Raw genomic sequence first — 16,085 nt, 5'->3', positions numbered from 1 at the left:
GTTCACATTAAAGTGTTATGAATATGTAGATCGGAAAAACCGGTGTGAATTTAATTCGACACACATTCCAAAGACATTGTTTCTTAAATAAATTGGTGCGCATTAATATTGTGATTGTTTGAGTCCAGCCTTTCAAGGTCATTTCGGACGATTCGCCACACGCCTAGCTCACATATATGATCACTTGATTACCAGCAATGAGACCACTGCGATTAAATCTCGATTACTTTGTTTCCTTCTTGACGATTCCGAGAATCTGTCACGATTACACTTATGGTTACTGTAGTTAGTATATCTCAATCTGCATGACATTTTGTATCCGTATTGAAGCAGAACTTATCAGTTCATTATTCTTTATTCATTATTAGTTATTCAGAAATCAAAATCAAACACCGGTCACTTGCTTCCATGGCACCTCATGAAGGTACCGTGAGGAAACTTACATGCCTAAGAGCCTTCCATTAAGTTCTCAAAGGTGTGGAAAGTCTCACATGGCCAGTACAGGTGTGGTAATTGGTCCGACCAATAAAGCAAATACTCGTGGAACATCCATTATTTCATCTTCTACCATCGTATTCGTAAAGTCCAAGTATTAGTTAGTGAGCTGTTACAACTCAATAATTAAAAACCTGCTTTCGAGACGATCGTGTTTCCACATTGGAAAGGTGTTAAAAAGGAGCGTTGTTTGCGTTTCCACTTGGCGTGCTCGATTGTTCGGTTCACAGATTCGCCCTGATTCCTATACAAGAAGGAATGAATGGTCCAATCGGTTCAATTCAGTCTATTAGATTTAAGTGTTCTATACAGCGTGATGTTGATTGATACCAAAAACATGAAATCTTTTAGACAGTCAGTGGACGATGGATCAACTTTGAGTAACTCAGGAAATTAGGCATCTATTCCTCTACTACGTTTATGGCAAATGGTAACATGGTCCTATGCTCGTAGCTTCGTACACATAATAACCGTGTGCCGGTAGACTGGTGGGCGCATGTACAATCGCGACGTGGAGCGCTCGCCGCGGTTCGAGCAAGGCCAAGGTCGTTCAAGCCCCCCCTCACTCCGCGCCCCCCCCCCCCCACCCGCTGCACGCGCACGCGATTTTTTGCGCAGTGATGTAATCTGAAATTCGGCGCGCGCGCAACATGGCCGCCGTACCGTCACGCTCAGATAGGTAAACACCACATAACTTTTTTCTGCCATGCTCGCTCTACCGAATGTCAACAACAAATTATGTGCGTCGGAATTTAAATTTATTGGCAGATTAGCTTCTTGTTTCACCGAACAGTTCATCCGTTATGAATTAACGCTGCTACTAACACAATACGTTGATAAAACAATGCTTTTCGATCAGCTTTGCACGAAAATTTGGTTGATTTGTAAATATAAGTGACCTTTTAAAGAAAAACGCCATTTTTTATGCATATGCATATGTTATGTAAGTTTTTATTTATAGAAGCACTTTAGCACTTAACTTTTTCGCTGTTTTTAATATTATGTGCATAAAAACAGGATGTCAGCGAAACTTTAAAGAAAGTGAGTATAGTTCAAAAATGCATGCGCCATAGTGTGAATGCATATGTAGCCGAATTACAATAGCAGCCAATATCGTATTTTCACACTCGGTTGATTTAATACAAATTTCATATTAGAGAGTTGCGGCTAGTTTTGAGCGATATAGACCGCAATGGGCCATATCGGGCTAGTTCGCAGCGCAGGCGGCGGCTGCGAGCTTGCAACCGCAGGCGACCGCAGCCGGTGACATCTCAAGTGCACATTACACGACCAATTAAATTGGAATGTCTCGTAACAATAGTGCTATTTGTAACGGTTATTGCTAAACGTTAACTATTGTTCTCGTTGCGAAATCACGTTTACGTTTGTTCCGATTCATGTCGCTAATGAGTTTGATTAAGTACGTACTTGTCATATGAAATTTACAAGCCCCGTGTAATTAATGGCTCGGTGTATTCTCGAAGGCCCAGTGCATTGTGCGGAGCAACTCGGCCGTCGATGAATGTCGCGCTGCCAATATTATTTTCGTATGAATGGCACCACTATACGTATGCCTGCGTACACATGGTCGTACGCGTCTTCCTGCACCTCGTGCCAAACTATTTCATCCGAGTGATCCGCCGCTGCCAACAGATACATTGTACGGGGTAATCATTCGTTCCAACACTTCAGGCATTATTAAATAAGTAGCGTACATGTCGATTACTTTTATTGACAACCTGGCGGTATGGCGGCCACCATACTGATCTATGTAGATCTCAAATTCAGTATTCGGCTGGGCAGATAATTTATTGATGATTTTTGGTTTTGGTGTGCCTATTTGTGTGCCCGTCTTTGCGTATGTTTATATCACCCACAATGCAGGGTATCCTATCGGAGAGTAGATAGAGTTTTTAGTTATCTATATATATATAAAAGAATGTCGTGTTAGTTACACTATTCATAACTCTGGAAAGGCTGAACTGATTTGGCTGAAAATTGGTAGAGAAATAGCTTATAACCAGGAGACGCTTTTATCCCTTTCGACCGCGTTTCCGTGAAGTGTCATTTTAAAATGTGATATAACAAAAACGCACCTGACATGGAATAAAGAAACATTTAGGGGACAAAAATAGCGTTTTTGTTTTATTTTACGCGTATATCCTAAAGGAAGACCTTGAATTTAATTAGGCCCCGGGAGGAAAATTTCAAATACTATTTAGTCTTGACGATTTCTTTTTGTTTATGATATTGTTAGATTTCATTTTAACGCGGGTGAAACCGCGGGGCACAGCTAGTGCTATAACCAAAACAAATGGAAAATAGCAATCGGAAAATTCCTCAAGTGCAAAGTTATGCGTTGGTAAGGATGGTTATATAACTTATGTAAATATGTACTTTAAAATTTAAATGTGCCTCGTTTAACTAAGTGCGAATACGTCGATTTATCGATGAGTAGATGGTTAGCACACTCGACCATATTGTTCAATAAACAGTAGTGGATAGAGTATATCCGCCGAGACACCCACGGCCCTCCCACGCCACTCCGTACTACGGCCTCTTACTATAAACCATAGTAGAAGTGTAGTGACGAGTGCTTGCCAAGATTTTTGCCAGCTCAACCACATGTATGACGGCAACGTTCCGTAATTATTTTTGTGATAACGCGCTTGTAACGTCGCCAGAATTCAACGCAGATATCTGATGCTATACATCAAGTCGTCAACCTATCAACGAGAAAGCACGATTTCGCCACGCCGATTTCATCGCGAGCGATTTAACGAAATTTTAAATTATATCCACGAAAACGTGCACAGCCAATAACTTACTGATGTCGGTGACGTCGTTCCACTTCATAATGACGTCGGCGCAGAAATCACCTGCAACAAAAAAATATATTAGTAACGAAACTGGCGAGGTACGGCCGAGTGTTTAATAATTGAATTCTCGAAACAAAAGGTCGGACGCAACCTTGACCCGTTAAAAAGGAATTTTACTTAAACGTTAAACGGAAAAGACTAGGCAACAATAAATAATCTGTCCATCATTCTCGGGTAGATAAAGCAATTCTCCACGCTCGGCAACACCGGATTAAAACTGAGAAAATTGAAAAAGTAAAGAAACAACATTCACCGGCGGTAATCCGAGCCCGCGGTCCCGTTAAACCGTGCCCCTGCTCACAATTGAATCTTGCGTTACAGAATTAACACATAATGTAATTTTTTGTGGCTGTGAGAGTGGGAATTTTCACAATGGCTGCTCCTTTAATTAGAATGGAGCATAATAGAAAAGAATTGGAAGTGAAAAAGTGTTATATTGCATACAATGAATGTAGTGGTCGGTGTTTAGCTAAGTGTCGGCACGCACGCGACGCTCGCGCTGCACACGCAACGGTAATGATGGCATCTATTAAACATTAGCTCACGCAGCGCGGCCCCAGCCGCCCTCGCAGACCCGCCGCCCAGATATCTAGACCAACCACATTGTGATACGCCGATAATTCTACCACTGGTTTTTGGTCTCCTTTTCATATTTGTAAAATAATGTGGACTTAAATGTTTGTAAACCGATTGAGGCTTCTTTTACGAATCATTTCTCGAACACGAGAAAGGGCCATAATCTACCACGCTTGCCGAATGTTAGCTAGATTTAACTTTTAAGAACTCATATTTCTATGACTGAAATTCGAGAACGAAAATTGAAATTCGATTACTGAGATATGACTTTAAAATTTGAAAATAATACACCGTTTAAAAGTTGTTTAAATACCAATATGATCATAGTGAACAGGAACTGCAAAAACATAACATACACGTTTGACAAGTCACATAGTTGATCACGATCAGATAGCAGTCGGCCTGCGAGCGCCGTCAGCAGATAATAGCGAGTTATCAGGCCCGTTGCCCCGCGACTTAGAAAGCTGGGCTTATGACGCTGGCGCCGTGAGGCTGTGAACCTTAGGTTGCTGATCCATTCACGTGAGACAGCGTATTTGAATAACATTTACTATTGAGTTTCGCCGCTTTGTCTTCATGACGAAACGTGGTACATCTCCAGAAGAAGTATATTATTCACGTTCGTGTAAGGAAACTACTTGAAATATTATTTTTGGTTTATTAGGGCTTCCGAACAAGTAACTGGTAGATCTTTGGTGGTGGTTAGTGGTGTAAGCATTTAAGTAGAAAAATCTTGTTCAATAATCTGATATCAGAAAATCTCTTTCAAAATAAGATCAGCTCTTTTAAAGTCATCATCGACGTAATATAAATATTGGCACAAGTTTTAACCGTAGAGTCTTCTGTGCCTGACTAATAGTCATTATATGCTAATAAGTGATGAGCTCAGAAGTAAAGTAAGTATTTGAATTCTGAAATTATGTGTTCGCATCTCCTTGGCTAAGGTCACAGGGTGACCCTGAAATCTTGAGGAAATCCTTAGGAATTAGGTACCAAAAGGATATAATTGAGTCCGAAAGTAAATAATTAGTCGACAGGCTCAAGAAATGATTCAGATGGAATCATAGGAATTATCATCGAACACATTCTTTGAAGGCCGCTGAAGTTACCAAGTATTATTTTCCGCTCTGCATTAGAAATGTCTCACCGGAGTGCCAGCCTTACTCTCGCAGCCGGATTCGGTTTTCTCTCGCTCAGGTCTTTATCTAATTGCAGCTTGTCGTTATTTGCTACGACATGTGGGTTTCACAAGTGCATTTACGTGCATCAATTATTCTGTTGCTCAATTTTTAGTGCGGCGAATTTATTTATCATTTTTAGGATCTTTCCTTTTTAAACTTTTTGACAATATGAATCACTGTTATATTACGTTTTTTATCGGCGGTTTTTTAATAACCTTTTTTATATCAGTTTTCGTAAAATTAATTCCTATGATATTTTTTTGTATTCAGTTTATTTTTTATTTTTATCTACGAACTTTTTGATTCAACTAAAAATATATACTGTTATTTTCTTTAAAGTAAAATGAGTAAGTATTAGATCAATACAAGTTACGCTTTCAGGGAATAAAATATAGACATTTCCAGGAAAAGTGAGATTAAAAGTGAGCTGGAAGCTAAATTCGCTGGTAAATAAGGAGGGGGAGCGAGTCGAGCGGTGGCCTACTTCCGTCTGAATGAATTATTCTAATCGGACCCTCGGATGGGCTTCTAGTTGGTTCACGTGTCGTTTTATATGAAAACAAAGGGCCCATCTCTTTGAATACTGGATACAAAAGATTACAGAAATAAGTTACATTAAAACAACTCCGCTGTTTCTTGTTTAAATAGCCTTGCTTTTGGACCTTTATCATTCGGAGTTTGGCGGACTAGAACAGGAAGGAAAAACGGCATTAATGAAATTCGTAATTCATGGGACAGAAAACGAGATGCTGGTTAATAAAATATGTTCAGAAAGGGTTCAGTTGAAGCTGAAAGTTCCAACTGGAAAACTCGTCGAGGAAGCTCCTCGCGATTGGAGAGGCCCGCTGTCGGATCTCGCTTGTTGACGATCATTGCTATCGTATTTTTCTGTCTATTCGCCGAAAACTACGAGAATTTCGTTTTTCAACTATTGACGGTATTCCTTTTTTAAATATAAATAAAGCTAGCAAACAGGCAACGTTGAAACAAAAAGCGCAAAAAATATGTTTTATAGATCGCGATGTCAGCTAATACGGATGTACCATCGTATTTCTGTTACGAGTATAGAGCACTATTAATTAATGATGCTGTGGTTAGTTAATTACAATATAAAATGATAAAATTTAAGGGTCACAATGATTTTGCGTCCAATTTTTTTTGTTACTTTCTCGAGAAAGGTTAAACATTTCCGTACGAACCAATGACCTCACTAAATCAAGTTGATTACATGTCTGTTTCTTAATTTTATAACATAGAAAATTTCGTACATAAATATTTTTGGGAGCGTCTAAATTATAAGCTAACCTTATGAACCCGAGCTAATACAGTGTTGTGTGTTGTATAAAATAAGAACGCTGAACAAGTTTTGTGACAGCATTTTTGACATTTCGAAAATTGGGTGTGTAGTAGGAGTAGGTACGTTTTCGATTGTTGCTATAGATAAAAATGACTTTACCTAATATATTTCTTATTTAACTTTAATTTACCCTAGTCAAAAACCAAAGTGTCTTATATATTTTACGTAATATGCTTTTTGGTAAGTCTTAACTGTACTCAAGATTTGTAATGATTTTCAGTTTTCTTAAATGTTGATAAAATATTTAACCAGTTTAAAATACGATAAAACACATAAAATACACATTTTTAAAACGACCGGAGTATACTTTATATGCTAATGAAACGATATTATTAGATAATAACTTCCGTATATTTTATTTACTTTTCGAGCATATTTTTATATTCATCATCCGAAACTACGAGTGTTTTCGATGTGTCGATGTATCAATCTGTATGTTGTAGTGTCGATGTGTCTGTTCGTGTGTGTGTCGGTGTGTCGGTGTGGCGGCCGCAGCAGCCGCTAACCTTCTCGACCTGGATTCGGTCAGGGGTGAACGGCCGCGCGCCTACCTCGCCGGCTAGCACGCTGCACGCCGCTCGCCGAGCTCCGAACTACGTGTTGACTTTGCGTTTCACGTTTTTCTAGTTTTTTTCATAAATATCATGAGAAACTACATGTTATGTAATCGTTAAATTATAATAATATGAATTTTAAACTTAAAGGATAATATTTTTCTACATTTTTCATACTTTTGCATATCTTTTAAATCTCTTAGGTTTAACTTTTAGGCATGACTGAGTTTTGGAAAGGAGAAAAGACTATTTCAATTTAATACAACTATACTTATAAATAAAATTAATATTTTGTTTATAATATTTAAAACACTACTATTTATCACTTATTTATATTTACACTTATTAACAACCAGCTACCATTTTTTTTTGCAAATTTAAGATAACATGTAATTTTCTTTAAATACATAATTTGTGGTAGAACCCTTTGTGGTTCGACTCCGGCGGCACCACCGCCACACCTATTTCTGCCTAATAACAGCAGTGTTAAGCGCTGCTGTGTTCCGTTTTGAAGGGTGTGGTAAGGGAGACATACTTTTCCGAGGCGTTCCAGCTTAGTCCTCAGGGGTAGCGGCGCATCTGTCGCCGACCTCAGGTAGGAATATCTAACCCTATCTGGGGTTGATCACAGATGTCCATGGGCGGCAGTAGCCACTTACCATCAGGTGGACTGCATGCTCGTCTGTTACTCCTATATTATAAAAAAAAAAAAAAAAAAAAAATACTTTTAGAAACAACTAGCTCAATTTTCAAAGAACTTTTACTTTATGAGTGTACACTAAAATATTAGCATACTAATTGATAAAACGATACTTATAACAATTCCATAATTATGTATCTTTAATTGCTACTTAAACCTTGGTTTGTAGCACTTCTAAAAATGTTAAAGCGTGAGCAAGTTTCTGAGTAATTTGCAAGGTAATTCGGATGCGTTGGATCTCGGCCGTCCGTTCGCAGCAACTTACACGTACGTGCGCAATTTCAGCGATTCATTGCGCCACTGTTTGGGTTTCTAAAACGCGTTTCGTGTTGAGATCAAACGAGACCGACCTAGTAATTACCTAATTATAGCAACCGGTCCCATAGGTCATAACGAAAGGGTAGTGCACGCCACAACCGCCTTTATTTTATTAGCGGAAACATCAAAATGGCTTGATGTGTGATGTGAACATGTCAGGCCGACGACTAGGGCGCGATAGGGTTGCGACATAGACACCTAACAGTTTATCTTTTACTTTGCTGGCACGTATTATTGTATTAATTTTTAGCCTTGATAATATAATACAATGCTCGATATAATGCGTAGATGTCGACTTTTCAACTGTTGTTGAGTTGTAAACAATAAACACAAATACAACATATTGTAAGCAGTGTATTTTTCTGTGAGTCCACGGCGACAACACTTAATTGAATTACCCAATTTTTTCTTAAGCTAAAATCGTAACGTAAAAATAAGTACATGTTTGAAGTTCTTGCAATGAAACTACATCCGATGTAGCTAAGTGCAGAGCAGAGTAAACGACGTGCTTCGAACTTAACGCGGGTTTGTCAATGAGTAGACAATAGACATCGTATAGGCAGAAATCACAATTGCACGACTACCTCACGCAGTGCGTCTTTACAGCACATCTTTAGATGAAAAAAGTAAAACACTTTCTTTGCCGAGCTTCGACTACGTTTACCGCTTAGTTACTTCCCACATCGAATGGTAAGCATCCTGCATCTGCAACAGACAGCCCTGAACGCCACCGCGTGGAGTTGAACCCTAATGACATAAAACGAAATGTCTCCACATCGCGTCGCATCTCGCATTTCGTTATTTTTAAACCGCGTTATTTTATACTCGTTTTGCATATATGTAGGCAGTATATTTGTGACTGGTCTGTAGTACATCCATGTTTATTTAAGCCTTTGTTGTATTCTAATGTCTACACTTTGCATTCGAATGAGCAAACCGGATTTGCAAAACGAATGTACCTAAGAAACATTATAAAAAATCTGATTTTACTGGAAAAGAAATCTGTCATGTTATGGATGTATAGCCGCAGAAGAAAAGAGAAACAAGAAGAAGGGACGAAGAAAAATAATAAAACTTGAGTCGTAATAAATTGTGTGTGTTTGTTTACATATTTTAAGAAAGGTGCGTGAAACAGGAATGTAGAGAAGGACATACAGCATGATATGAAATTTGTATGTAACGAAAGCATTTTAGGCACTTTGACAGAAGATAAGATCTAGAATTTATCTTTTCTGATCTTATTGAAAAATATTACACTAAAATCATACATTTGAAACTGGCCCCAATTACAAACTGAGGAGCGCGATGCAATAATGATCCAATTCTAAATAGAGCCAAGGTCGTCGTCATCAATATTAAACTTAGCAATTTAATTTTCGAATACAATTTAAATTTAGAATGCGTTGTCGATTGGCTGTTGATCAGTTATTTCATTAATTACCCGTGATTGAAGTCCTTCTGGCAAGAAGAACATGAGGCTGCCAATATTTGCAATTACAAGAACCGCTAATGAACCGCCATTGTGCATGACGTGCATGGGTGCGTATGCGCGTGCGTGCATGCTGGCGTGCGTGTATGCGTGCGTTGCTGAATTATAACACTCATATGGGCAATTTGTTAAGTACCATCTATACATAATTTAAAAGTCATCGTCTTTGTATAAATAATAATGAACGTGAAAATGTTTATACCTGAAAAATCGTATAATGTAAATGACACAATAGTTTAGCACAGATTAATAATTAGGTACAATAGTGACAAAAAATGCGAGAACTTTCCTATTAGATTCATTAAAATATGTCACCACAGCGGGACCATGATATCCCATGGTCCCGCTGTGGTGCCGTAAACGGGAACCAGCAGTGCTATCAAACGAAGTGACCTTGTTGTCTTACAGCATACGACGTAACGGCCGCTGCAACACTCGTAACAACCATCGCCAATTACTACGTATAATTTAATGACAAGTACACAGTATCGTAATTGCCTGTACAACTCATGGTGTGAAGTTTAGGTCAAATAAGAACCGGTTACGGTCGGAATCGCGTAATTATTGCCCTTTAATCGAAATTAGGGTACTGAAAATATTTATTGGCACTTTTTAGGTAAAATTAAATATAGTTATCGATAATCTATAGAAAGAACTGGAATGGGGTTGATGTATTATACAAAATAGTCTGCTATTACTACTAACGAGGCGGCATGGCACGAGGCGCCGAGGCACAACTTAAGATTATTTGAAACGAAAAAAAACATACAAATAATACATAATATACGCTTACACTAAATACATGTAGACGTAACATGAGCAGAGCAAATTATGTTATTATAAGATATGTTATTCGAAATAAAGTTTAACAAAATTTAACAAAATAAAGTTTAACAAAACATAAAAAAAAACATAACAAGATGTTAATTAAAAAAATAAAAACAAAATATATAAATAATTTAATATCAGCTCATTAAAAACTGTAATCTTTGGCACAGTTATTAGAAAAAATAAGTGACGTCACAGATAGCGATATGTTTATTTAGTTTGGGTACCTCTTATTCGGGAGAAAAACGGGGGTCTAAATTGTAACAAAAATGATACTTAAATTTTAAAGTGATAGTGATTTCAGTTTATACTTGCAGATAGATGTCACCGTCATCCCATTAATGCGTCACTGCTGGGCACGGGTGTCTCCTCCAAAAGTCATAAATGTCATAATCCACCGCGTTGGTCAAGTACGAATTGAAATTTCTCCACTTTTGTAGGAAGTAGTAATTCATTTTTAATCCTTACTCCTTACTAATATTATAAATCCGAAAGTAACTCTGTCTGTCTGCCTGTCTGTCTGGTTGTCTCTCCTTCACGCCTAAACCACTGAACCGATTTTAATGAAATATTTGTAAAACGGATAGTCTGAGACCCGAGAAAGGACATAGGATAGTTTTTATCCCGGAAATCCCACAGGAACTAGGGATGGCGATCTAATATCGATTAATTGGAGAATCTATCTTTTGGACCAAAAAATCGATTATTTTAATCGATATTAGTAAGGATTGAATCGTAAACTATGCATTTGATCAAGTGATGATCTTTAGCAAAGTTGTTGTCCATGAGCCCACGAAGGTTCCAGAGTTGGTACGACCAATTTTCGCCAGATGGCGCCACTGTCGTTCCAATGAAGGTACGAATTTTCAGTTTTATGTATGTTAGTATGTCACATTATTTTCTTTTAAACGCGGGCGAAGCCGCGGGCAAAAACTAGTACGCACATAAGTTTGCAAAATCGGAGGTCGATTGAGAGACTGACAATCATAAGACTATCACTGTAATGCTTTATAAAGACAGAGTCATAAAACGAGACAACAAAGTAAGTTTAGTATACAGAACCTTTAAACTGATGTTTAAGTTACGTACGCGTAGATAAGTACGAGTAGCTATCCGGTTATTATTAAGTAGCTATCATCACAGCGTTCGCCTACGTATGTAGGTTGGCGACCCGCTCCTGCTATCTGCGCCCGCGCCGATAAACAGCTGATCACTTGTTTATGCCACTCTGTCCCGTAACGGCCGTGTTATTGTTACACACTTGCACATCACTCGTTTTTATCTTGCATAATATAAATTTGCAGATAGGCCGCTTGATAGTGACTTGACAGTGACTACACATTTCTAATAGTGAAGGAGGCTAATTTAGACCTGATAAATATTTTGAGTTAACAAAAAATAGATCCGCCAATTATAATTAAAACGTAAGTAAAATCAGTCTTTATATCGTAATGTACATATCCTTGATGATGAAAACCGAAATAAGTACGATGTATCTTAAGTAATAGGTATATTACTGACATAGAAATTACATTAAATTATCAGCTTTGATAACGATCAAGGTTTATATTGACTTAATGTGGCATCAAGTACACCTGTACAAATAGTTTTATAGACGGCAAATCACATTTTTCCGCTAGATTAAAAAATCTCTATTGGATGAAATGGCTTGACGCGCTGAGAAACCTTTCAAAATCTACAGTTTCGTAACCATAAATATCATTGGATTCACCAAACAATCGCACCGTCGTGAAAGTCCAGAGGCAATAAATACTTAATCGTTAACCCATGGCGGCCATCAATTAAGTCCGCGGACCGGTTCCTGGCGGAAGTATGATCCGCGCTCCTGAGCCGTTTACAGACGCTATAAAAACTTTTACACCGACGATCATAAAAAATCTCGAAGCCTCATAACCAGAATGTACTCGACGAGAACCAGATTGGCGAAGTCATGTTCGATTCGCTAATGACCGGAGCCAAATAAAAAATCAAATTTTAATAACCCCACCGCCGGAATGACAAGTAAATATCATACTCGACTGCGCAGCAATCCGAGACCCGCCGCTTTTCCCCGTTGCGGCTTTTTAACGAAAAATTTAGAGCGTCGAATTCCGTACAAAAATGCGAATTGATATCCCATGGGCGGCGCGGAGTAGTGTTGCTCATTACGGATGGAGAACCCTCGGCTGCAAACCGGTGCCTCGTAAAAACGATATTCGAGCAAAAACAGGCTCCGGGGAGCGGCCGCGGCGAGCCGAGGTTATGATAACAAGCGCGGAGACATGTTGGCGGAAATCACGTATGCATTGTTAGCGGCGGCGCTCGAGCGTCTTCATCCTACAACGCGGCCGCTAATATCGACGCGGATCTAGGCCCTGGGAATATCAAGATACGTGATATATTAAAATAAGGGTCTTGGGAGTTTTGTTTTAACGCGGATTAAGTGGCTGCCCTCATTTGCAAAGTGAACAAAACAAAAACGACACGCGTAGAAGCCAAAACTACTACATTTGCCAAAAAATGTTTGTGCCACTTCGCCCAAGCGATGCGAACTAAAATATATTTTAAATATATTTCACGGAATAAAGAGTAGGTAGTATTTAACATTCGAGAGTATTGTAAAGGACTACTTAAAGACAATCAATTGGGAAAAACTTACCGTCCACGTTTCGATTTCTACGCAATGTGGTTATCAGTGGTTGGTTTTGATTATGAGACGGGCGGGGCGGGGGCCCGGGCCGCCCTGTCATTGGTCGCCGCCGCGTAATCTCGCGAATGGTCTGCGCATACGACTCTCATTATTTCTAGCAGTCTTAAAACACATGCAGATTTGCACACAAGCACGCTCCCACATCGACTTCGAAACATTTTCAGCTAGCACGAATTAGACCTCCACGCCACAATTATCCACTTAACTTCGTCCGTATTTTCCTCATCAATGAATTTTATATCGAATAAAGCTGCAGGAATTAATTTTATCAATACTTATACACGTACATCGGAGCACTGTATTAATTATACAACCTTAGAAGGAAATGAAAATTACGTTGCAAATAATAAATAACCGGCAGTGGAGTGTAAATATTTTGTAACACATTAACCCGTTACAATTTACAATAGCGCAAAATATCAACACGCGATTGGATCAGCGCATTGTTCGCCGGGATTATAGTTGCCACGGTTAGAGTACACGTAATGTATACTACAGTATATACTCTAAGTAAATAATGTATACCCCAAGTTGCCACGGCGTTGCACCGACCGCCAGCAAGTTCCTTCGTTCTACATGCAACACAAAATCAGCCCGCGATCAGATTGAGCGGAAACTCTGAACCTAATGCAAAGATTATAGCAAAATTGCGAAACCTGCCCGGATCCGATTTGGTCATACTCGTATAACTGGTAAGCTAGCGTATTGCGTAACCAATTTTAAAGTAAACACCATGCAGTCGCTCTGGCTGGCACTTCTGACGCCACGCTAGCGATAGTCGTGGCCACGTAAAATTCAAAAGCTCGGGCCATCTAACCTCGAGGCGTTATGTCAATCTTTCTTATCTCAGTCGAAAAGGATGTCGTGTGGGAATAAAAATCCGGTTCCGAAGCGCTATAGAGGTTCACATGACCGCTGTTACTACAGAATTGTATGGTTTGTTTTTTGTACGCGAAGACTGTAGAGAGAGGTTATTATGTGCAGTCCCAGTCGGCCGCTCGAATATAGTATGATCGTGGCGCAGGAGTCGTTTTTGCGGCGGCCGTCGCCCGTCGGCGCACCATGTTGGGATGCGAGGGGGCCCATTCACTACGCAATTGCCAATTGATGGTGCAAAACTCGATTCACAGTCGTTAGGGCTGCGAAATTACTACTCATTCAAATTGATCTCGGTCGTTGGCCGACTAATATCGAAGAAATATAAAGTCATTTATGCAACTTATACAAATGTAAGGATAGATCCTTTTTCCATCCAGAGTTAATAAAAATAAAGTTAATCGACAGCCCTCGAAGTGGACGCATCCGCTGCCATCACTCACGGCATCGTGTGAGTGCTTCGAAGAAACAGCCACCAATTAATTTATCCGCTTTTGGAGACATGTTTAATTCATACTCTCTCCGTCGAGTGAGGCTCGAGTGCGTCGAGTGCACGCCGCTAATGGCCACTGCTGCTAACCATTTCTGCAGCGAGGGTCTGGCAAACGACTTTTAAACTATCGCATGGGACATTACACACAATTGCTTCAAAGTCGGCCAAGTGAGAGCTCCACGCAAGAGACAATGAAATACATGGATGCAACGCCACTGTGAACCTACACGATAATGTTATTTCTATAGAAGCAAGAACGATTATCTTGCATGATACGAGCATTTTAAGACGGCCCCGAAACACCGGCTATTTAGAATTTAGACAAATTTCTTATCACGTTTAATAGAGAGATTAGAAAATTAGCTGGTGGTATATAATACGTGTAAGTTAATTCGTGGTAAGTTAAGTCAGTACAAAGTTTTCCACAAGATAATGGATGCATCTATCTTTAAAAAATAACACGTATGAAATTACACGTACAGCACTATGCTGTAGATTTAAAGTAATTAAGCATAAGGCTAATTAGATGATGATCATTTAAGAACTCGTCAAGACAATAATATAAGTACCCAAACACAGTGGGCTCATGATACTAGAGAGAGAAATAAAACCTACATAAAAACATCACTTAGAAAGAAGTAGGACAAAAAGGCTATGAAATAATAATAACTATCCAATTTTGTTAAAAGGATGGCAGACAGCAAAAAAAGTTGCGCCAAAAAAGATGAAAACACATTACGTCGAAGACTTACCAACATCCCTAAGACTGTATAAGCCACGACAAGCTATACTCATTATCCATAGCACAGTATTTGTCACGGATAAATAAATATAAGAAAGCGAGCCCATGCCCACTAACGGTCATCATTTAATCACTTAAATGATGGCTAGGAAATTGATTAATGGCTGATTAAAGGAGAACTGTGAAGTGAAATAGCGGTAACTATAAAATAACCTAGATTCTTGCAACACTCGCAGTGATTTCGGAAGTTTACTTAAAGTCTTACGGTTCCGTACCTAAAAAGAAAAAAACGAGACCTTATTACCAAGTCACAAACGTTAATACAAAAAAGTATTAATTTCCATTCGCACTTCACCAATTATTGTAATGTCTCACATTTTTTTTTATTATTTTGAGGCATCAAATGTCCTCAATTTCTTATAAGACTCATATGTAAGTGTAAAAAAATAAAATAACTAAGCAAATTATGTTAATATCTGTTGTTTACTGAGTCACACACAAGTGCACACGTCGCCGCGATATCCATTAACAAGATTAATCTTTGCATGTTAACACAAGCATGGGATGAGTTATCAAAACACGTTCCCTCGTTACTTGAAAAATGCTAAAACACAGGCCTTCGTTTTCTGTAATTTTACAGAACAAACAAGGCTCTTAAAAGCTTTTTTCATTTACTTGCAGAACGTCTACAAATAAACTTATTCTTTTGCTATTGAACTAACAGAAACGTTTAACAATCGTATGTTATTTTAATCTGGACATTAATAGAACTAAGCTATAGACTTGTCAGTTACCTCGACACCATACTCGACACCGCCGGACACTATGTATGCAGCTGAGTTTTATCAAATCGGCAATCATCGCTTAGTTAAAGACATCGTTTTATT

At 38.8% G+C, this 16,085-nt stretch overlaps 1 protein-coding gene across 1 annotated transcript in view; it reads right to left on the bottom strand.

The window, feature by feature from the left end:
- Reph (Regulator of eph expression) overlaps positions 1–16,085 on the bottom strand; it is a 68,977-nt gene that overhangs the window by 39,781 nt on the left and 13,111 nt on the right. Inside the window, exon 3 of the mRNA XM_073082545.1 lies at positions 3,324–3,374. Coding sequence (XP_072938646.1) covers positions 3,324–3,374 — 51 coding nt within the window. The remainder of the gene's footprint in view (positions 1–3,323; positions 3,375–16,085) is intronic.

This window comes from Epargyreus clarus, unplaced genomic scaffold (assembly GCF_041222505.1).
Source record: "Epargyreus clarus isolate Ecla_fem2 unplaced genomic scaffold, WU_Ecla_fem_2.2 ptg000018l, whole genome shotgun sequence".
In the NCBI taxonomy this organism is placed as follows: Eukaryota; Metazoa; Arthropoda; class Insecta; order Lepidoptera; family Hesperiidae; genus Epargyreus; species Epargyreus clarus.
The sequence above is the reverse complement of the archived record's forward strand: the minus strand, read 5'-3'. Positions and strand labels throughout refer to the sequence as shown.